At 38.7% G+C, this 23,848-nt stretch overlaps 1 protein-coding gene across 4 annotated transcripts in view; it reads right to left on the bottom strand.

Moving 5' to 3' along the window:
• The window catches only part of PARD3B (par-3 family cell polarity regulator beta), a 995,854-nt gene that overhangs the window by 362,848 nt on the left and 609,158 nt on the right, over window positions 1-23,848 (bottom strand). For all 4 annotated transcript variants that reach the window (XM_078071225.1, XM_078071227.1, XM_078071226.1 and 1 more), the window contains 2 exons: window positions 19,284-19,383; window positions 12,495-12,610 (listed from right to left, as the gene is read on the bottom strand). In XM_078071225.1, the coding sequence (XP_077927351.1) occupies window positions 12,495-12,610; window positions 19,284-19,383 (216 nt within the window). The remainder of the gene's footprint in view (window positions 1-12,494; window positions 12,611-19,283; window positions 19,384-23,848) is intronic.

The following is a 23,848-nucleotide window of genomic DNA, read 5'->3' as shown; positions in this document are numbered from 1 at the left end:
TTCTAATCCATGAGCATGGTATATCTTTCCATTTGTGTCATCTTTAATTTCTTTCATCAGTGTCTTATAGATTTCAGAGTATAGGTCTTTCACACCTTGGTTAAATTTTATTTCCTTTCCTGTATCTTTATTCACTTGTTTTATTAGTACCATATACATCCCTGATCTTTCAAACTTTGTTCATAACACTATTTCCACTAGACGTAACCTACAGAAATAACATATTACTGTCATCACTGATATGTCTCCATTTAGAACATTACCTGGCACAGAGAAAGCACTCAATAAATATTTAATGAAGGAAGGAAGGAAGGAATAGATGGACAGATGAATTCTACAAGAGGCTGAAATTATTTTTCCAAGTGTTTAACAAATTTTTAGTCTTATAAAAAATAGAGTAGGTTTTTCTGGTGATGCTAGGCTTTATACTAATATATTCTAAATCAGCCAGAACCACTGTATATAAAGTATAATAGCTTTAGTGTTCCAATGAAGAGGTAAAAATATATATAAATAAACGTATAAATATGTAATAATATACATAAATATATATATATTTTAGAAGACTGACTTACCCTGGATTAAGCAGTTTTTGTAAGTAAGTCTGAGCTCTGGCTTTGCCCCTGATTCATGTTTAGCTAGATATTTTTCTAACCATTTAATGAAATTCACAGATGTATTAATATGTACTTTGGAGTGGATAACATACTTAGCTTTAGGAAATTAAAAGCAAAATATCTATTTTCCCCTATGAGCAAGAGTTGTGATTTGACCTTTAATGTAGAATAACATTTTACTTTCAAAAAGTGATATTTAATTTAGAAATTTTTGGCCTTACAGAGGAAATGCTTAGATGGTTCACAATAGAAAATACACACTCAAAAAATATATGAAAAATGTTTAGCCACAGAAGTAATTTGAAATGTAAAATTAAAATGCCCCCTTTAAGCCTATAAAATTGGTAAAAATGTAAAAAAAATGACTCCCAGATTCTTCCATATACTACTGATAAGAACAAAATTGCTTTTCTGGAGGGCAAGTGGTCATATACATCAAAAGCCTTAAATCTTTATATAATATTTGGCCAAGAAATTATACTTATAGAAATTTATAATGAGAAAATAATCATGATTGTTTATAAAAGTTTATGCACTTTCAGGCTCAATTCATTGCTATTTCTAAGAGCAAAGAATTGGAAATGACTCTTATGGCCAAATAATATATTAGGCAGATAAATCAACTACATTTATTCAAGAGCAAACTTTACAATTAAAAAATCTTATAGAAGCAAAGACATAGAGATAATATTCAAGCTAGGGGCACCTGGGTGGCTCAGTTGATTAACATTCTGCCTTCAGCTGAGGTCTTGATCCCAGGGTCCCGGGATGGAGTCCCACATCGGGCTCCCTGCTCAGTAAGGACACTGCTTCTCCCTCTCCCCACTGCTCATGCTCTCTCTCTGTCGTGCTCTCTTTCGCTCTCAAATAAATAAATCAATAAATAAAATCTTAAAAAAAAAGAGAATATTCAAGCTAGCTTGTTCTAAAAGGCCACAAATTTAAAAGCACATGTTTAGTATGTTTAGTACAATAACTTTTGGGAAAAATTAGAATATAAAAATATGAATATGTATGTATGAGAATAAAAGTACACAGGAATAAAAATGCTTTGCTTTCTAAAAACTGCAACTGTACCTAAAAATGAGATAGTTATACCTCCCTACAGTAGTTCTAATCTCCACAGAAAGTATTGTCAATAACAAATATTTATCATTCTGAATACCATTCAGAAGAGATAATTATGAAACTGCCAAACCTCTAACATATACTTACATATTTTATGTAATATGTTGTTACATTATATTTAATTGTATATTTATATATAGGATTTTCAACTAATGAAACTCTCACTTTAAAACAACTAAAATGGATTTAGTTCATATTTGTAAGGAAGATTTAAGTGTTTTGTTCCATTCTTTTGTTCTTATATTAGTACAAAAGTTCTTTAAAAAGGAATGCAGAATTTCATTTAAATATGAACAATGGTTTAGAAAACAAAGGCAAGTGAGAAAAAAAGTTCATATTTGGCTTTGTTTAAAATGCTGGTACGTGTCTGAGATGTAGAGGCTCTCCTGAGGTACAAAATATAAAGAAGAAAGCACTTCATGGGCTAATGCAAGTTTTAAGAGGGGCCTGGAACATCTCAGTTCTAAAGGACAAGACAGTTTCTCCATTGATCAAGATTTCTCATCAAAGCGCAAATAATGCTCTAGATAGAGGCTAATTTAATAAAGATCTGCCTGAACCCAGGCAGGGTTCAAGTCTAAATTAGCATAATATCATTAGTTAAGTTTCAATTACAAGCATTTCTAAACTTTATAGTTTTCTTTATATCTCTTGTGGGAAAATAGAGCTTTGGGTTTCTCTTCCAGACACTGATTTTTTAAATTATCTTCATATTCCACCAAGCAGTGCCCCTGTTTAAGAAGATATGAGTGTTGTGTAAAACTACACGGCAACAGTTGAGACCATTTGTGATCTAGTGATTGAATTAAGGATCTACACACGAAATCCACAGGCCACCTTTCCCCCAGATTTTCACAATGTTTACTTGAGGAGAATTTACTCACATCAACAGGTCAAGTCAATCACCAGTGACAAGAAGAACGTGTAGGAGATGTAAGGGCTTGCTTGTAATGCCCCACTAACATTACCCTCTCTGTGACTGATACTATTACTAAGTAGCACTGAATGCCGTATGTCCTAGGCTTCAGGTTATGTATTTTTATATTAAGAAAGACACTCCTTGCTTTGAAGATTCTTTTTTTTCTGGATGGGGGCATACGAGAGAGTTGGGCTCCTAGTCATTCATTGAGAGCATCTGTGTTCAAGTTATTTGCGAGCACTTGCTTGTTGGAGAGCGTGTGAGAGTGGTGGCCTGGCATGTGCCACACACAGCTTCCAGACAAGTCTAAAACACATCAAGAACAGGCCTACGTCAGAGAGAATGCTGCTCAGTTCTAGACCACCATAATATAGTGAGTATCACAATAAAGCATGTTAAAAGAATGTTTTAGTTTCCCAGTGCCCAAAAAGTTGTGTTTACACTAGAGTCTATTAAGTGTGCGATAGCATTATGTCTAAAAAAAGGTACATCTCTTAATTTAAAAATGCTTCATTGCTAAATACACTACCCATCATTTGAGCTTTCAGCAAATTGTAAGCGCTGATCACAGATCACCATAACAGACATAAATAATGAAAAAACCTGAAATATTGCAAGAATGACCAAAATGTAACACAGAGACATGAAGTGAGCAAATGCTATTGGTAAAATGGTGCTGACGGACTTGCTCAACTCAGGGTGGCCACAAACCTTCAATTTGTAAAAAACACAGTATAGGCAAAGTGCAATAAAATGACGTATTCCTGTAGTATAAAAATATACTTGCTACACAAAAGGCATTGTTTTCCAATTAACAGTAATAATGAACACAACGTCAAATGATTCTTGAGCATGCTTTTTGAAAATATATTTTTGTAGGGACTGCAAAGAAATAAAGCAGGAAGAAAGCGCATATATAGACTTATAAGAAGAGAAGCATATTCTTCACATAGAGAAGAATTTTTATGCCTTGGCTTCCAACCCAACTAGTTATTCTGATTAATTTTACATGGAATCTGCCTTATTCTGCTTTACGTAATATCATGATCTAGTTGTATTACAGGGATAGAGAAGTGATCTATGTCTCTATGATTCAGTTGATAGTAATACTAGTCTTTGGTACATTTTCATTCTTATATGCGGCAATTATCTAAAATGTGGGTTAAGTTTCAGTTGACCCAAATGTTGGTTTTCTTGATGTTTTGAAAGAGGCCGGCTTTGGATGGCAGTGCTGTCAACTATATGTAAAGTCAGTTACGCGAAGTTTTCCTTACTTGTTCTTCTTTTCTCACCAGCGACATCTCTCAGAATTCAGCCTGAGTCTTGACACGTAATTTCTGTAAATTCACTTAACTTGTGTTCATCTAGCCACCCACTTCATTTATAAACCTGTGTGGTTAACTATATAAGCATGTTAAGATGCACTAAGGAAAAATGAAAAGAACTTATATCCTTTATCCAACACTGAAAAATAAACTATGGTCCCTTTCCCGCAATTCTGGTGAATTTTGAATTTATATTTCTACTTTTTCCTTGTATACCAAATATGCCACAAACCAGGATTCCGTTTTGCATTATCATCTTCATAGATTTCAAAGCTTGTAAATGTGGTATATCTTCTGGTGTGGCTATCATCACCTGATATACTTGAGGAGCAGATTCAATTTTAAACAGATTTGAGTTTCTTTTTTTAAACAAAGATTTTATTTATTTGAGAGAGAAAAAGAGAGAGAGCGAGAGTGTGCACATGAGTGGGGGGAGGAGCAGAGGGAGAGCCCGACTTGGGGCCCGATCCCAGGACCCTGAGATCATGACCTGAGCCACCCAGGCGCCCCCAGATTTGAGTTTTTCAGTAGTAGCCATGAAAATATCTGGGGAGGGCTCTCATAGGCTTCCTAAGCTATCTCTCTTCCAGGCAAGATATCTTTCTTTCAACTGCTTTTTATCAGACATGGTTTCTAGGCCTGTCATCTGGATGCATTCTACCCTGTTTTTATCTCTATTAAAATATCATATCCAGAATTAAATACAGTGCTATAGATGTGTTATGATGAGCCCAGAGTCCAGTGAAATTGTCATCTTCCTTCCTCTGGCAACACAGAACTACCTTTGGGGTTGGCCATATCGGGCAGGCAGCTAAAAACCAGGGCATCCTCACTCACCGTTATTACACCAGGTCTCCTAAATCCTGTACTTGGACAATTGATTTCTTTGAACCTGACTTCAGGACATTACCTTTATGTTTCACCACCCTATCTAAAATAGCTTCACCTCTCCCCAGTCTTCATCTCTACATGAATTTGGCTTCAGAGAAATCACCTCTATCTGAAATTTTATGATTTTTTTACTTGGGTAAAACTCTATCATCTATTTACCCAACATGAATGAAAACCCCACAGGGGAGGAGCTTTTGTCTTCTTCACCGAGGACATGTCCTGGGATATAGTGAATAGCCAACAAAGGCCTGGTAGACGGAGGAGTCATTCTTTGTTAAATTCTGCCTTCTTCAGTTCTGGAGAAATCACCTGAATGCTAATTCTGTCAATCTAACATATTACTCAGTTCTCTGGGGCAACATCCACTGAAACTTTGGTAAGAATGCCTTTTGTAACTTCAAGTCACACACCTCCACTCTTCATCAGATTCTGTTCAGGATGCAACGAGAAGCTCCCAGTCCAGAGTCCTATATGTTATTTCATTCCTTTCAGGATGACAATGAGCCTTAATTAGCACATTTTGGGAAAAGGCATTCTAATGCTTTTTCCTACTTTCCTGTATAATTTGGCCCATAAGTTTCAATCAGAAATTGACATACCGTTACGTTAGAAAGATCAAAGTAAACTCTAACATTTCGCTGAATTAAGTCTAGAAACGCAATCAAAAAGAAAAGGAGACCTCAGTTGTTTCTGAAGATCCCTCTCAGGGAGGTTGCTTTTTTTGCCTTTTTTCTTTTCATTTCACAAACATGGAAATTCTTTGCAGATCAGTGTTGAGATCAGTAATTTCACCCGTTGTTTCTGGAATTCATCATCTCTGTGAAAATTGGTAATTTGCTTCCTGTTCTCCACTGTGAGGCCTACTTTTCGTAATTTCTAATGATCAGGGACAGTTGTTCTAGAAGCACGATCCTTTCAGTGTGCAGGAATAGAAACGGCATCCTTGCATTCGCCGGCAGCCTGCTCTTCCCGTTTGAACATCACTCTCTTGTGTGCATGAAGGTAAAATTAACACAGGCCCTGGGGGGCTCTGCGTTCCACCTGACAGCTGTTAGGTGCTCTAAACAATGGGCCCCTCACACACTTTCTTTTTCCGTGCTCTAAAAATAGTCTGGCTGTCTGACTCTTACAGGTTTTGCGAGCTTCAAGCAGCTGTTCAGCTCTTCCTGCATTTATTCTTTTAGATGACTGCTACTCTCTCTCGTTTTCCTTTTTCTTTTTAACCATTTGCTTTTCTCTTCCTCTCTTCTACAGAACCAAGGTTATCAGTAAGTTCTTGAAGCAGCCACGCTGGTATCTTCAGATGCCTCTCCCTTTTGTTCCTCTTGGAGATAAGGTATCATCATCATGCCACAACTTCCTCTTGGGAATCTTTCCTTAACTCTTGGGTTTTCCTTTCTAGGTACATGCAGCAAACACCATTTTCTCTCATTTTCTGTTGAAGCCTCCATGTTTGTTTGTTTTTTTAATTTTTAATTTAAATTCAATTTAATTAGCATATAGTGTATTAGTTTCAGAGGTAGAGTTTAGTGATTCATCAGTTGCATATAACACCCAGTGCTCATTACATCACATGCCTTCCTTAATGCCCATCACCCAGTTACCCCAGCCCCCCACCCACCTTCCCTCCAGCAACTGTTTGTTTCCTACAGTTAAGAGTGTCTTACGGTTTGTCGCCCTCTCTGTTTTTGTCTTATTTTATTTTTCCTTCCCTTCTGCTATGTTCATCTGTTTTGTTTCTTAAATTCCACATGAGTGAAATCATATGGTATTTGTCTTTCTCTGATTGACTTAATTCGCTTAACATAATACCCTCCAATTCCATCCACGTTGTTGCAAATGGCAAGATTTCATTCTTTTTGATTGAGGCTTCAGTGTTTAAAGTACACAATACGCACTCCATAAACATGTTTAACGGATGATAAACATTACCTGCAATCCCTTAATTTTGACTTCCTAAAGCTTAGGGCATACACCTGACTATGTCCTTGTACTCTTCCTTGTCTTCTAGAGATAGTTAATAGACACTTTCTGTTAGTATTAACATTCATTCTTCTTTCCCAACCAGTTTTGTTTTTGTTCTTTCTTCTAGTGAGTCAGTTATGTCTTACACAACAGTACTCCCTTCAGCTCTCACTATCGTCAGAGGTATTACTTATTGATGGACAATGACGATGATCCGCGGATATACATACAAATTTATATTAAGATATATATTAACATATTACATGGCACACATAATATATATTAACTGATAAACCAGCATCACAATTATCTGAACAGTTTTATAAAGATTCTATGTATTTAGTATTCAGGATTTTTGTCTTACTGCAAAGAATGCATACAGAAGTACCCCACTATACAAAAAATTATTTTTTTGTGCGGCAGTGGGTGCCGTGTTACGCAGGCCCCAAGGATTTGGGGTGAGGAGGCTTTGGGGAGTCTTGACTCTCCACCCCACCTCCGGGCACCTACAGATACAGGCCAGGCAGCTAGCCTCGTGAGGGAGTGGGGGACAGAGCCTGCCCTGAGTCCCTGTGGACACTTGCACATGCATGCCCAAAAAGTAATTTTAAGAATAAAGTATTAGAATAGTAGAGCAGGGTTAGTTAACTTTTTGCATGTCCATCTTTGATCTAATACTAGAGATACTTAACTTCTTTGAGAGGAATGTCTGACATATATGAAAAGGTTATATTCAAAACATGACCCAAATATTTATCTCTGTTGATATTAGAAATCAGTTTATTTATAATTTCCTTCAACTGTGGGCATCTGCAAACATTTTCTATCTTAAAAAAATTTAGAACAAGCAACTAACAGAAAAATAAGATTGCTGAATTGTAGATCTTGGAGTCATCCAAGACACATGTACTTTGTAAAGAGACTATGGGACATGGAATGTTAACAATCTTCATTGTCAGGGAACTTCCTAAACTTTTGTGTGACTGCCTCATGCATCACTTGAAGCTCATTTCCTCTCATTGAACAGGCAGGACAGCTGGCCAGGCTTCCATCTGCACTGTCCTCAGTCTTCTCTGTGTTACAGAACACCCTTCTGAAATGGGAGAAGGCCAATTTGAAACAAAAGTAAAAACAAAAAAAAAAGAAAAAACCCAAAAAAAACCAACCAACAAAAAAAACAACAACCTTGTGGGAAATAGTATTTTAAACTGAACTTTCAATGGGCCTATAGATTAGGTCAGGGAATGGGCCAAAATATTGAAGCACTGTCCCTTGAATAATTCAGGTTAATTCTTAAATAGTATTAACGGGGTCATAAAACACCAGGCTTGGAAATTAAAGATGTTTATGTCTCATCAAAAAGTCTTTGAATGTAACTCTCTGGCATCCTGCCAAAAGGGCAGCTCTTTGGGGGAAAACCCTATGCCAAAGGCCAAAGAGGCAGCTGTGTTATTCAGCTCCTGAGAGCTTCCAACTCAACACCCACACAAGCTCAATTATGAGCAAATTAAAGGGATCCAGACTGAACACAGTAATTCTGGTAATTCAAATAAATAGAGGAAAGTCTACAATTAGTAGGAAAAGATTGATTTTCTGGAAAACCCAGAAAATGACACCCTAACCTCTTTGCATAAGCATAGTTACATCCAATTATTTAAAAATAAATTTCCTTTTATTCATCATTTTAATCATTTCTGTTCTGTCTTAAAGGTGGCCACATGCATGCCAGCAAAAGTATTCACAAAATATTGAAGCAGAACGGCCTCAAAAAAAATCTATAATGGATATATAGGAATTAATGAGATTGAGTAAAATTGTAATCAAAGTTTTATACCTACTTTTACAGCACATAGATAATGCACTGTTCATTTCTACCTTTTCTGAGTACAGAGAAAAATTTCGAGTCATTCAGAAAGAACAAAGTTTGACTATTGTGGAATCTATTACTATAACTCCTTATATTAATAATGAACAAAATACACATGGTCATTCTGTATAGATCCTTAAAACTCACTTAATAAAATTCAACATCTGATTAATCTGAGTAAACTTTTTTAGGAAGGTAGGAGTACAAGGACATTTATGTAACGTGATATAAACATTTCTTCTATCAAGAACCATCAATGAAGTCATAATTAATGCACACACACAGTGGAAGCATTCTTGTTTAATCTTTAAATTCATTTTGTTGAGCTGATCTAAAGTTCATGTGGGAGAGTAAATGTATATGAAGAGCCAAAGTGATTTTACAAAAGAAGAAAAATCAGAGGAAGTTTTTCCTGTAAGTTATCAAAATAGAGTGTAATAGCATATTGATAATATAAACAAGGTGACATTGGCATGGAAGAGACAAATATGTCAATAGAATATGTCTAGAAACTGACCAATGTATGTAAGGAAACTTAATATTCAATGTTAATGTATTCTGCTTTAATGGGGAAAGGATGTAAAAATCAATAAATGTTCTTAATAATTTGCCTATTGTCATGAATAAACATTTTTTCCACCTCACACACCATGGATAAATATATTACAGATTGGTAAATATTAAAAAAAAAAGCCTTCAAAAGTACTAGAAGAAAATAATGTGATAAGTATAAAACCCAGAAGTCATAAAGGAAAAGACAGAAATTTTTTTATTACGAGACTAAAGTTTTCTTCACAGTAAAGGATATTATAATCAAACTAAGATGACAAAAAATGGATTGAAAGAAATTCTTTGCAACATAAATAATAACATTCTTTTTTTAAAAAGATTATTTATTTGAGAGAGAGAGAGAGAGAGTGCATGTACTCGAGAGTCGGGGGGGGGGGCAGAGGAAGAGAATCCTCAAGCCGACTCCCTACTGAGTGGGGAGCTTGACATGGGGCTCGATCTCATAATCCATGAGATCATGACCTGAGCCAAAACCAAGAGGTGGACGCTTAACTGACTGAGCAACCCAGGTGACCCCATAACAACATTCTAAAGACAAAAAGAATTAAGAAATGGAAACATTTTTGGCAAAGGATATAAATTAGCAAATCATAGAATGTGAAATACAAACGGATCCCCTGAAAAAACAAAAAAAACAAAAAATACCCTAAACTCTCAATCCTAAATTCAGTCAAAAGGGGAAAAGCAAATTGCAAATCCAGATTCATTCACATAAAACTGTACAACTATTATAAAGAAACACAATATGTGATATAGATATATGTACATAGATGGTGCAGCAAATAAAGTGCTACGTATGTATACATAGCCAACTATTTTTAAATCATGTTTCTATCTGGGGATGAGAATACTTTTTTCTCACAAGAGCTGTCTATCTTTTGAAACATAAGTGAAATTAAGTAAATGGAACTCACTCACCTTTAAAATAATTTGAACATAATATGCAAGTTAAAATGCTAGCCTAGACTCAGCAACAAAAATGAAACAAAAACAAAGGTACTAATTGGGACCGTTAGCCTTCAAAGATTCCTGTAGACTTTGGAAAGGAGAACTATCCAACATAAAGGACTAGATAAATAAAAGGTTTTATTTTTTTAAGTTTTGAACCATATGAAACTGCTAGTTTTCCAGGTCCAAAAATAGTCAAAAGCACTGATTTGGTATTCAGCCTAAATACCTGAGGATGGATGGATGGATGATTGATTTTTTACTTTTTGAAGATTGGATCTTGACCCTGCTATCCTTATAAGCATAGCCACCACCCTTTTTAGTAAATATAATAATTCCTTAGGTTGCCCACTGCTACTTATAGAAAATGAAACGACTTAACAATAATCTTTTCACCTAACCAAACAGGAAAGACACTTCCAAATGTTTACCATCTGGTATCATCTGAGCTTATGTGCTAAGAAAATCAACATGTTTATTGAGCTCCCTCAATTGTTTTGGGGACAGGGGTTCAGAATGGCTCTAGAATGCTGCCCTCTGCAAGACTGTTAGCTTTAAACTGGCATTTCCTGGAAGAGACCAAACTTTGATGGTGTATAAAATATTGGTATACCAAATTTTACCACTTCTGCTGTATTTAAGCCGTATTTACCACAGCTTTGGCACCTGTGTCCTGAAAACAGCTCGGGACCTCTACCCAATGAGGCAAATTGAACAAACATTACTATTGTCGTTTATGGTGTAAGTCCAATAGAATGCAATGAGTGACTGCTACCTATACATCTTTTGGAAGGGCTGTTTCAATGTAAAAATAGAAAACTTCTCAAAAACAAAGTTTTCAGGAACAAAAAAATATAAACAGAAATACTGTTTCTGGATACACCTTAGGCTTTATTTTTACAGATTTGATAATAGCTTTTCTTTCTTAAAATGGATGCCATTTTTTTTCTTTTGCAGAGAGTTTTTTGGAACTTTTTGTTTTAATTAAATGAGGAAAATAGTAATATATTCTTGCCCCAAATTAAAAGAGATTTTTATCTATTTGTTTTCTTCATAGAGTAATTGGGAAGACAGAACAAAAGATGTTTATCAAGCACTTTATAAAAATCAGTTGCTCCTCAAATTATTAGTAATAACCTCGGTCACTGTCACACATGATTCCTTTGGTTTGTCAAAGGTTCATGCTGGAGAAAATCCCCTTTTCTGACCAGGGCTCAGCTTCTCTATCCCTCTCTTGCTATAGGTGATCAGAGCAAATGTATCCTAGTGATCTAGTTAATTTGTAGAAAATAGAATCAATTTCTCTTGTTTCATGATGATTGAACATTTTTCTGAACTCCTGTAAATGAGTAAGAGCTAAGCACTATTTATCAGATTGTTCTGTGGAGCACATGGTTTTGATTATTCTATATTCTTGTTGCTAACTAATGAAATATGCAATACGTCTCAAGAGAAAACATTTGCAAAGCACGGCGTGTGAGCACCCAGCAGCAATGAATGTTTGCTGGGGATTTATTTTGCACTTGCACCCTTCCCTCATAGTCCTCTCTCTCCAACAGCCCGTGAGAGCACAGCAATGCGCTTGGGTGTCCGAAATGTCTTCTGGGGTCCCACATCGTAGGACCTGGAGAACATCGTTTCCAGGGGGCCCTCGTTCTGCACTAGCAGCCAAGAGTCACCCTGAAATTCCCTGCGGAGCTCAGAACCTCAGTGAGGTTCTTCAGGCATGGACCCAGGGTACCTTGACAGCCTCCATCTGGCAAACTCAAGGAACCCTTTCCCCTCCAGTGTTAACAGGATCTGAAGATGGGCATTTCAAGAGATAAATCGGGAAGATTTATCACTGCTGCCATCCCTGTCCACTGCACATAGAGATAGGAAACCCCGTGGAAGAGGATTCATTTAACCCTATTATCTTCCCAGGCCCCGCAGCGGGTATGTTCGTGAGAACGGCAAAGTCACTGACAGAAGTTAGAGTGCAAATACAAAGGCAGGTGAGTCACTGATGCTGACGGCATCCAGATCATCCGGAAGGAATAATCGTATTTTTCTGACCAATATGGACCGCCTTATAAAAATGTCATTCACCTCTCTTTTAAAGAGGGGTAATTACAATTAAATGTGTGAGACCAATATCCCCTCCTCCAGGCTGGGGCCGACTTCGCCCCCTAAGGTTGGAGCTGAGGAAACAAAGGGAGGACATTCAGGAAGATAGATGGGCTTAGGCTGGCGCGCTGACCTGGATGTCACTCACCCTCACTTACCAAGGTCCATGCTCTTGGAGGCTTTCAGATTCATCGATTCAGGCTGCCTGGCCGGTGTCACAGATCTGAAGTGGATGTGCTGATCTGGAAAGTATACTGCTGAATCCACCCCAGAGCTGTGGAAAGAAGCCATACGCCGTATTTAGATTTGGAATAAAAAAAAAAAAATTTTTTTTTCTTTTGGTAAAGGAAGCAGTTCTCATTTTGAACCCAGCCCCACCTCATATCCTCTCCAGCTCCCAACCATGTATTTTCAACCGATTCTGGAATCTCGGGTGGCTTTTATGAGATGTAGCAACTCTATTTTTATGTATTTTATCACACTCCACAATTTAAATAAAATATTCTCTGGTTAATATCATGTTTTCCTCTTCACTGATTTCTGCTAATTGGGATCCTGCCGTACAATACATAACTTCAAATGGGAAAGCCAGGCGTGGAAGGAACTGGAGGAGGTCGGCAGATACTCACAGAGCCTAGAAGCGGGGTTAAGAGATCTCTGAGGGCTAAGCATGCCCTTCCTTTAAAAACAAGTAAAGGCTTGTGTACTTTAGAGAAGACCATCCTGCTGAAAGACTGCTGGCTGCCGTGGTTTGGTCTCCGACTTTATTTAGGCCTATTTCCTGAAACTAACGTTCATACCGAGCACACAGTCTACTCATTAATAACACAAAAAGGAAAGAACAAGAAAAGCACAGTTTAGACACCAGATATATTAAATGCCCTTATGGGCTTCCCAGTACTTGTAGTCAATCTCAAAGAATTCTATTTCTGCTAAATATTTTATTTATTTGGCTTGAGGATGGAGGGGATTATACAAGGGAATTACAGACAATGCTTTATTTCTTGGTCTAGAAATAAATCATATTTATAAATTTTGTAAGTTAAATTACAGCTGCTTTCTCCCCTCGTATTCTCATATATTGAGAAAGTTAATATGGTGGCTCATTTCAGCATAACTTTAGTCTTAAATACAGTGAAACTCAAATCAAGTGTCTGATAAATCTGAAAGTACTGAGGTTGAGGTTTTCAAACAGTTGGGATTTGACACTGTAAACAGTAAAACAACAATAAAAAAAAAATGAACCATTATGAATGAGAATCCTTCAAAAATGTACAGGGGATCTCAATTTCTTAACCAAATATACCAAAATAAGTTTCATCTTTCCTTGAAACTCATTAGTTATGCACATTCAATACTGCCTTTATTAAAATTAAAATGCAGCAATAGTAATACTGCTGAGTGAATAAATGAACCCCCATTATTGTAATACGGTGGGGGGCTTACGGAAGTACCCACATCAGGCAGCAGAGCACAGAGCTCAAGAGCCCAGATGCCAAAGCAGTGCTGCTTAGTTCTAAATCCTGGCTCCGCCCCTGACTAGCTGTGGGGCCTACGCACAGCACTGAACCTCTCTGTGCTTCAATTTCCTGATGCATAAAATGGGTCTAACTCCACTCCTTACTTCACGGGGTTCTTGAGAGATACAATGAGTTTGTAAAGTAAAAATAAAAAGATTTGTAAAGTCAGGAGAATAGATTCTGACACAGAGTAAATGCCAGTAGAAGCATTTAGGAAACAACTAAGCAGGTAAATAAATAGACCTGCTTTTGCTTCCCAAATGACCATACATTTTTGCTTTTCGAGTCATCTATACGATTTTTTCCAGTCTCTTTCTTTCTCTGTTTTCGTCAGGGTCTCGGTAGACCTGGGACTAAGAGCCCTTCTCTCCTTCTATTTATTTTCAAGTTTTTTCCTTTTTTTTTTTAACAAATATTATTATTATTTTTTTTAACTGCGGTAAGTTTGACACACGATGTTACATTAGTTTCAAGTATACAACATAGTGACTCCAACAAGTTTATCCCTTCTGCTATGCTCAGCACGAGTGGAGCTGAGGGTAATGTGCCGTGATGGTCAGGAGCCTGGGCTAGAGAGCCCTGCGCCAGGGCGCGTGGCCTCAGTGTACCAGTCCCCGCAAGAGATAGTATTAGGATGTATAAAGTTGTAAGAAATGAAGATATGGTATATGCTAACAGTAGTGCCTAGAACACAATGAGAGCTCGATCAAAGTGAGCTGTTAAATCTTTTCTTTATTTCTGTAGGTTAGAGAGGGCCTGAGACGCTCTTCAGTGAAGAAATTATACGTGGTTTCATGAAAGTTTCTCAAGAAATTCAAATCTACTCTTTATAAAGCTTTTTTGTTTGTTTGGCTTCTTCCTTGGTGTCTGGCTTATATTTTCAATCGATAAAACCAGTGGCCTATATGGAGTATATTAGATGTGGTAGGGAGTGATGACAGAATATGCCAGGTGTGAGCAAATCTCCTTGCACCACAGGGCTACGGACACTGGCCTTGCATAACGGCATCGCTCGGATTGTTTCGGCCCATTTTAAAGAAGAATTCTGAGAGGCTACTGTGAACATGAGCTTCCCCCTGAGCCTTGATGTTTTGGAAGCACTTGCCTTTAAATGTGTTATTCGACCTTTATTTGCACTTAGTTTCACATCCTTTGATCTCTTGTGATGATGTGGTTTTAGTGTCAGAAAGACTCATGGCCTTCAGAGAATCAAGAATTTAAGAGCCGGGAGGCATTAAAGGTCACCTCATCTAACTCCTCATCTTGTAGATAAGACACTGAGGCCCAAAGAGGAGCTGCTGTTCCAAGGTCACACAGATGGCCAGTGGCAAAGTGAGGATCCGAACTGTGGTTTCTTCATGTTGCCTTTTCTCAGAGCCATAAAAGCTTTGGCTGACATGGTGGCCAGCCTGGGGCACAGGTGCTGCTGATACGGACTCCAGGAACATCCAAACGTTCCCTTTTGGGGCAGATTCACTCCCTCTCTTATGCTGCTTGCGTTTTAGGTTAGCTTTGTGTTTCAGTAGAGTGCTACATACCATGAAATAAAAGGAAAGCAAAGAGTTAACCCAAACAGATGCCCTGTGTTACAACGAAAGCCATTTGAGGAGGTGGTTTAGGACCAACATGAATATTCCTCATTAAAACTTAGGTAGCACAGCAGTTAAAGAGCTCTGCTCAAGGAAGACTATGGGAATCTACCTAACTGAGGCACACACTGGTTAACCCACTTTATTGTCTTACTTTACCAAACTAGGCACTAATTGACAAATACAAGAACTCAAATTTCTTTAGATTCTCGGGAAACAATGATCCCCATCCCCATTTTAAAGAAAGCAAGGTGGCAATGCCCCTTGGTGCAGTAATGTCAGGTAAGGATCAGTCTAAATAAAGTGAATTTTTTGGTAAAAATGTTTACATATAATGAAGGCTGATAAAAGAACTAAAAAAGCCGCTTTCTACAAATGAGTGTAACAAATGTTCATATATATGTGTGTGAGTGTGTGTGTGTGTATACACACTATGCATACCTGAATATATCCATTAAATTGATGATAGCGATTTACACACCAGTTGCCATTGCTTTGAATATGACCAAGTGTACGTTTTGAAACCTTCGAGAGAAGGACCTATTTTGCCATGGTACAAAATTAGAAATAAGGCAAGATAAGGCTGATATTTAAGAAGGGGAGTGTAATATGAGAAATTACAGGATTAGAGCCAATATACTGTGCATTGGTCTATGAACTTATACAGTGCACTTAAATAATGAAGTGTAGTATTGAATTAGTGTGAAAAGATTTTAGACATGTAAGTGAGACTAGTAAGACCATTTGTAATTTTATTGGAAGTTTTTGGAGGGAAAGGGTGACACGGTGATTAACTATAAAATCTGACTAATTTTGAAGAAAGTCAGCACGTGCTCATGGCTGAGGGGGCTGCCGTGGAGGCTGTGGGAAGCTGCGAGCTGACAGCAGGCCAAAGCCACGGTTTAGATAAAGGCCACGTTTTCAGCATGAACAACAAGGGGATCTATCAAATAGAAATGATACTCAATGTCAAATTATGCTGCATAATGAATCAATAGAGGTAGCAGGAAGCATATGCCAGTGTCCTGAATGTGGTGACAAATCAGGAATGTGAAAGACATATAAGACCCAGCCATGAATGTTCAAGGAGAACTGTCAGAAATCAAAAGGAAGGAGAAGATTTTGAGAGCTATGGCAAAAAAAAAAAAAAAAAAATTCTGAAATCTCAGGTGTCCATCCATGAATAGGCTTCAACAATTGGCTACTATGAATGAGAGTAGATACAGAAAGGAAGGGAGGGAGGGAAGGAGGGGGGGAGGGAGGGAGGGGAGAGACAGACCCAGAGAACCCAGAGGGAATGGAGAAAGAAAAAAATATGAACATGTAGGGAATAACCAAATGTTGTCTAAACTGTTAATAAAATTCAATATATTCTGTCTGTTCCTAATTTGCCTTAAACCCTCTCTGAGAGATCACAGTAGAAAATATACTTCCTTTGTATTTATTTTTTATTTAGACACATATATTCTAAACTTTTGTCCATAATTGATGACATCAGAACTACAGGTAACTTCCATAAATTCCTGATGTCATTTTGGTTCAAGATAACAGGCATGAAGTCTGATCACGTTTGCGTCTCACTTCTCATGCAATAGCTGTGTTCTGTTTCAGAAGGCTGGCTACATCCCTAAAGCACCACTTTTCCCTTTTAGAGAGCTTTTAACTTTTTTTTTTTTTTTGAAAGCCAGGGCGGCCTCCCTTGCTCAGCCCTCCTGGTCCCTTCCAACCCTTCCTCCATCCCAAGTTCCACACATCCAACCCCGCCCCCCCGCCCTCGCTGCTGCCGGTCACCTAGGCAACGCAGCAGCTTGCAGGATGGTGCAGATCACGAGATCCCAGGGGGAAGAGTTTCAAAGCTTTACATTTGTTCCTTCCACCTCAAAAATGTCTTTGGCTCTGCCCCTTCCTCTCCAGCCATGCTGTTCCTCTCTTCATTCTGGCCAGCCCAATCTCTTCTCTTGCCAGTCCCTATCCTTGTTTATGACTTTCCCCATCCACAACTGAACTCACTCAACCTGAGACTGTCATCAACACCTCCCGCCACCCCCCCCAAGAAATTTGTGGAGACACTGAAGAAGCCAAAAAGGCCATTGCTAATTCCTGATAATTCCATCTCTGCAATATCTCTGATGCCCTCTCTCACCTGAAGAGGTTTCTCATCTGAAAGCTTCTCCCCACCCTCCCCAGCACAGATCCTTAATACCTTTCACTGCTACTGCCCTAGAAAATGTCCAAAGAGTCTCTGGCTTCCAGTGGATGTTAACCTTTCTCCATCTCCCTAATGCCTGTTGTGCACAACTAAAACCCCGGTCTTATCATGCTCTCTGCTGAAACCCTACCACAAGGTTTGACCATCTAATGAAGGAAGTCTGCATTCCTTATCTTTGCACTCTGTGCTCTAGCATCTGGCCAGTCAGCCATGATACAAGTTGCACAAATCAACTTCCTTTCCCAGCTGCCATGCTGTTCCTTCTACCCTTCCCTCTCTCTGAAATTCCCCTCCTTCCTGGGCTTTTCTCATGTCCACCTCTGATTCATACTTTGAGGTTTAGTTGAAATGTCACTTTTCCCATAAATTTTCCCTGATTCCTCTATCTGGAAGCATTCTCCTCTGTGTTGGATGTCCACAGCATTGTCTCTATACCTTCTGGTAAATATCACTTTGTCCCTTGTGTGCTAGTTGTCGTTTTACCTACTGGCCTACCATCTTCTTGAGGGTAGGGTTTATATCTGATTCATCTTTGCATTATTCCAACACTTTTGCATATATACACAGAATAAACAGTAAAGTAGAATGAATGAAATTATTTTTTAAATGCATTTTGTTATGGCCACCAAACTGCCATTTTTGATTCAGGTTTGAGGCAGGCAATGGAAATGAATGGACAAAATTAAATATGTCTACATTTTCTTTCAAGAAACCCCTAGAAAACTGATCTAGAACATTACTGTAATTATCCACCCAGTTGGTGAAACTGGATTTGAGTCAGATAGCGGACTTCAAAAATGTAGGAATCAGAGATAGCTAAATATAGGTAAGCTTCCAGCTAATAGAGTTAGCTATACTCTTTTGGTGTTGTTTTATTTTTAGCAGATTGTAATAAAAAGCATAATAGGAATGACAACAGCATTGCTGCAAGAAAAATGAAAAAATTTCACAGGATTATCCTGGGACATAGAATGGAATAAAATACACAGTTTTTAACAGCCATAATAAATACAGAAAATAGCAAAGGGACAAGTCAATGATTTTTAAAACTCATCAGAAGAACGAAATCTATGAATTCCACTAGTCAGATGGTGCGTATACTTAGTAAATCTCTCTCTCATGCTTGTGAGATTCTAAAAATTATTGATTTTTTGGTTTCTATTACAGAGTGGATATAATATTGGGCACTCTTTTCAATATTTTAGATTATATATGGTGTTGCTTTAATTTTTAGATTCCATTAACTTTCTTGGAACATTTATTTTTAAAATATCTTTAGGGTTTGCCAATTACAAATGAAAAAAAAAATCAACTAAGCTTTATGTCCTCTCAGTTTTGTTTTATACCTTCCCATAGAACCTTTTGAGTTCTCTGGTTTTTCAACATGATAAAAGAAAGTTCAACAATTTTCTTAAATATTTTATAATATATGATGAATCTTAAATTCCAGGAAGCAAAATATGAACATTCTAAACTATTAATTTTAGCTATGAGGAGTTTTCACTGAAAAGGTATTATAGATGCTATGAGATTTCCATTCTGGAAAGAAACAGAGTCAAAATCAGGTTGCTGGGTTTTCCTAGAAACACTGTACTGGGGAACGTCGATGAGCTCTCATTTTATCAGTACCTGTGGCTGTAATCTTCAGTGCCCAGTTCCAGAATGGGATGTGGTGGTGGAGAAGGCGGGACCTCAGCCTCAGCCCATCCGTCACTGGGAAGGAATAGCTCTAAAAAACAAAGAACCAATGAAGCTGTGGTCAATGGGAGGCAGAGCTATTTGGTGCCTGGCTTTCTTTCGGTCCATCTCACAGATGCCATCTGCACCAACACATTAACCAACCTGAAATCAATAAGTCCTCCTACAGAACTGATTCAGGATTTGTATGGGAGCTAAGGCAGCCCTGGGTGAGGAAATCTAAGCCTGCTAATAGGTTTTTACCCTATTAGCAGCAACCCAAGGCAAGTCAAAACCGTGCACCCTGAATATCATTTCCCAGCTACAGAAGGCTGACAGTAGCTCATGACGCGTGTTCTGTGGAAGATTAACAAAGCCATCTCTTTCATGCCTTAATGGTTTTGTAAACAAGACTCTCTCATGAATACGCTGGGTTATGCGGTGATTTAGGTATTTGCCTTAGTGACAAAAAGTACTTTAAAAAAAAACCCCAAACATGAGATACTTTATATCTAACTCACCATTTAGAGATGGTAGAGGGGAAAAAATACTCTTTTTGCATCTGTGCCACAATGGAAATACGTGGGTTTGAGGCCTTGGAAGCAAAAGACTAGGGTCAGACCTGGTTTTCTCACCTACTTAAAATGTACACTTTTTCAATCTCTTCTACTCTGGAAGAACTAGACATGTATCCTGAATCTTACTACAACCACTAACAAGCAGGTTTGTTGAGATCTTATCGTGTACCAGACATTGTGCTAAGCATTATGTACATTATGTCATCTGCTGCTCATCCTTATTACCAGCACTAACGAACATATGAAAAGCATGAGAGAGCAGCCTGGGGGAGAGTCAAGTTTGTGCAGCAAGGCCTCCAGGTCCCCAGTCATGGCTCCCACTACTCTGTGAACTTGGCCCAACTATTCAACTTCTCTAAGTGTTAGTTTTTGAAATCTATAAAGTGGGAATGAGAATAGCTTCATTAGAGGAATATAAGAATTATATAAGATGGTGCATATTCACACAGATTTATAAATGCAAAGTGCTAATAAGCAACTAAAAGATTATTCTTCTATACCCCCTAAACTCTACTGTGTATCTATTACAGTGAGAGATTCGGTAAAAGGTGGACCCTATTTGTCTTGATTGCTGGAACAAGAGAAAAGTGTCCCTACCCCTGTGAAATGTTGCTGGTAAAAGAACCTGCTTGATTTGCCCACATGCCAGGTGTGACGGTTACTTTTATGGTTAACTTGACTGGACCCAAAGTACCCAGATAATTAATCATACGTTATTCTGGGTGTGTCTGGGAGGTTGTTTTTTGGGTGAGCTTAGCATTTAAATCAATAGACAGAGTAAAGTAGATTGTCCCCCCATAATGTGGGTGAACCTCATCCAATCAGTTGAAGGCCTTAGTAGGACCAAAATGCTGACCTTCTTCTGAGTAGGAGAGAATTCTTCCTGCCTGACTGTCTTCAAACTGAGATACTAGCTTTTTCCTGCCCTTGGGACTTAAACAGAAATATTGACTCTTCCTGGGTCTCGAGTCTGCTGGCTTTCAGGGCAGGACTACACCGTTGTCTCTGCTTGGTCTTTAGCTTTGCTCATTCACCTTGCAGTTGTTGGGACTTGCCTGGCTCCATAATCATGTGAGCCAATTCTTTATAATAAGTCTCATTATATCAGTTATTATATGTTCTTACGTATATGTCATATATATTATTATATATTATACATTATATTATATGTTATACGATGTATAATATAATGTCTATTATACATTAAATACATATAAATACAAACGCATCCCATTGGTTCTTCTATGGAGAACCCTGTTCCACGCTCTGCTCCAGGGACTAGTAGGATATGGAGGTAGTTCTAGCAGTGCTGACATGTCGCTGGGTAGGAGGCTGGACGCAGGAGTTCTGATAGGCAGGGTGACCAGGGTACAGAAGTGTGGTGAGCGAAGGCAGTCAGCACTGTCCCCCTGCACCGCCTCCCACCCAAGTGATCTAGTGAATTGGTAATACAGTGGCAATCAGGCAGCCAGAGACTTGCTGAGAGAAACAGAAGAATACACTGTAAACTGGAGACAAGGGACATATTGGGACAAACATTTTCCACTGGCTCTAATCTCTCCACCCTCAACTTCTTAGCCCATCTTTCACACTGGTGATAAACACAGCCATGATCATGTATCCTTGGCCTCTCAGAAACATTTCAGTTGCACACAACAGCCTAGAGAATAAAGGTCTTCGCCCCTAGCAGGCAACGTCAGCTCCTTATCACACACTAGCTACCCAAGACTACTTACTGTTCCCCAACCACAAGCCTGGGCCTTCTTGCCTCAGTGTGTTTGCTTACATAACTGCAAAATCCAGTCCCAACCATCAAAGTCCCACCCTTCTCTCAAGATCCACCTCAGTATTTTTATAACAGTGGCAGAGAATACTAGTGCTCACTCTATCTGTGTCCCTCCTTTCTTCCTGCACATACAGACCCCATTTCCCAGCCTTCTTTGTCCCTAGACTTGTTCTTGCCAATAGCATGTGAGTTGCTCTGGTCATTGACATCCCCAGTATCAGTGGTTACGAAAGGGTACATTCTCTCCACCTGTCCCATCTCCCAGCTGCAAGGAGGAGGGGATGAGGCTCTAGAAAATGGCCCAGCTACCAATGGAAGGAACCCAGGTCCTCCATCACTGCAGGGAGCACAGCTCCCATCCTCCTGCTACCACACCTCACTGGGCTGTGATAAGACAAGAAAAATACTTTCACTGTCTTTATCCCCTGATATTTGGGGTTTATCTATTAATATTATGGAAAATTACTCCATTTATAACATTTATCACATGCTGCTATTGCAATGAGCTATCGATCTATCATCTATGTATCTATATCTATTTCTCTTACTGGACTATGGAGAAACTCCTCCTTGTCCTCTTTCTCCTCTCCCTCCTCTTCTTCAGCATCTTCTCTGGATTCTTCAAGTTTTATTACAATTGTTACCTTTAGATTTTTTGAGAGAGAGAGAAAGATTGCACTGGGGGGCGGGGGGCAGAGGGAGAAGGAGACAAGCAGACTCCTCACTGAGCAGGGAGACTGACATGGGGCTCAATTCCAAGGCCCCGAGATCATGACCTGAGCTAAGATCAAGAGTTAGGTGCTTAACCAACTGATCCACCCAGGTACCTGTTACCTTTAATTTTTATTTCATCCACATGAACAATCTACATATTTTTAAGTATCTATAGGTACAGAGGCAAATATCTTCTTTGTTGACTCTCTATCCATGGTATATTTTTAAACATGTTCAGATGTTTTAAGGAATTTTTCTTTCTCTTGGCCCAAACACCTCTATTAACCCTCTATCAGTGTGAAAATATGGAATTCTTTTCTCCAAAAAATAATATTTCTGGATTTCATCACATGTACAAGGTTAAGTTTTGATGGTCATCCTATATATATGCCTGTGAATGTTGACAGTGCAGCCTCAAGTAACTACTTCATGACCCAATAACCCTTATTTTAATCATTTTTTTTTTTAATTGTTGTTACTTGTTTTACAGACTCCATCCTGCTAGGGTCAGATCAGAAAAGAAGAGTGAAAAGGGACTGCAACTTTAGACAAGGGCTCAGCGGGCTATGGCCCTGGTCCAAAACAAGCCCGCCATTCGGTTTTGTACATAAAGTTTCATTGAGCATTTATGCTCATTCTTTTCCTACTGTCCATGGCTGCTTTTGGACTACAGCGGCAGAGCTGCAGAGCTGAGACCGAGATCCCCTGGCCTGCAAAGCCTAACCTATCTGGCCCTTTACAGATAAAATTTGATGACCCCTTGTTTTTGATTTTTTTTAATTAGAAAAAATTTTAAAGCCTATTCTTGAGGGCTATAACAGCATTGTATTCTTTTTTGAAACCCTGATGGTGTATTCTACACAATGGAGGTATCCAGTAAACATCAGGCAAATTGAAAAGAATAATTCAATTTCTTTTTTTTTTTTTTTTTTTAAAGATTTTATTTATTTATTTGACAGAGAGAGACACAGTGAGAGAGGGAACACAAGCAGGGGGAGTGGGAGAGGGAGAAGCAGGCTTCCCGCGGAGCAGGGAGCCCGATGTGGGACTCGATCCCAGGACCCTGGGACCATGACCTGAGCCGAAGGCAGTTGCTTAACAACTGAGCCACCCAGGCGCCCAAGAATAATTCAATTTCTGATCACCACTCCAGAGGGAATGCCTTACGTGCTACAGAGGGGTGGACACATGCTGTTTCCCCAGAGAAGGCACGTTAGGAATAATTATACATTATGTGTCTGCCCAAAGGACCCCAGGGAACATGGATCCAGTGAGACAGGACACACAACCGAAGGGGTTTGATTTGGGGTGGGGATGGAAGTCCTCCAGGAGCCCTTCCTGGATGGTGATCCTGAGTAGACTTAGGGCAATGGGTGACTCACACATGGGGCTGGGGTGCAGTAGAATTGAAAGGGGAGGGGAAGCAGGAATAGAGCACA

This window comes from Halichoerus grypus, chromosome 4 (genome assembly GCF_964656455.1).
Source record: "Halichoerus grypus chromosome 4, mHalGry1.hap1.1, whole genome shotgun sequence".
Lineage (NCBI taxonomy): Eukaryota > Metazoa > Chordata > Mammalia > Carnivora > Phocidae > Halichoerus > Halichoerus grypus.
This window is presented reverse-complemented; position numbering and strand designations above follow the sequence as displayed.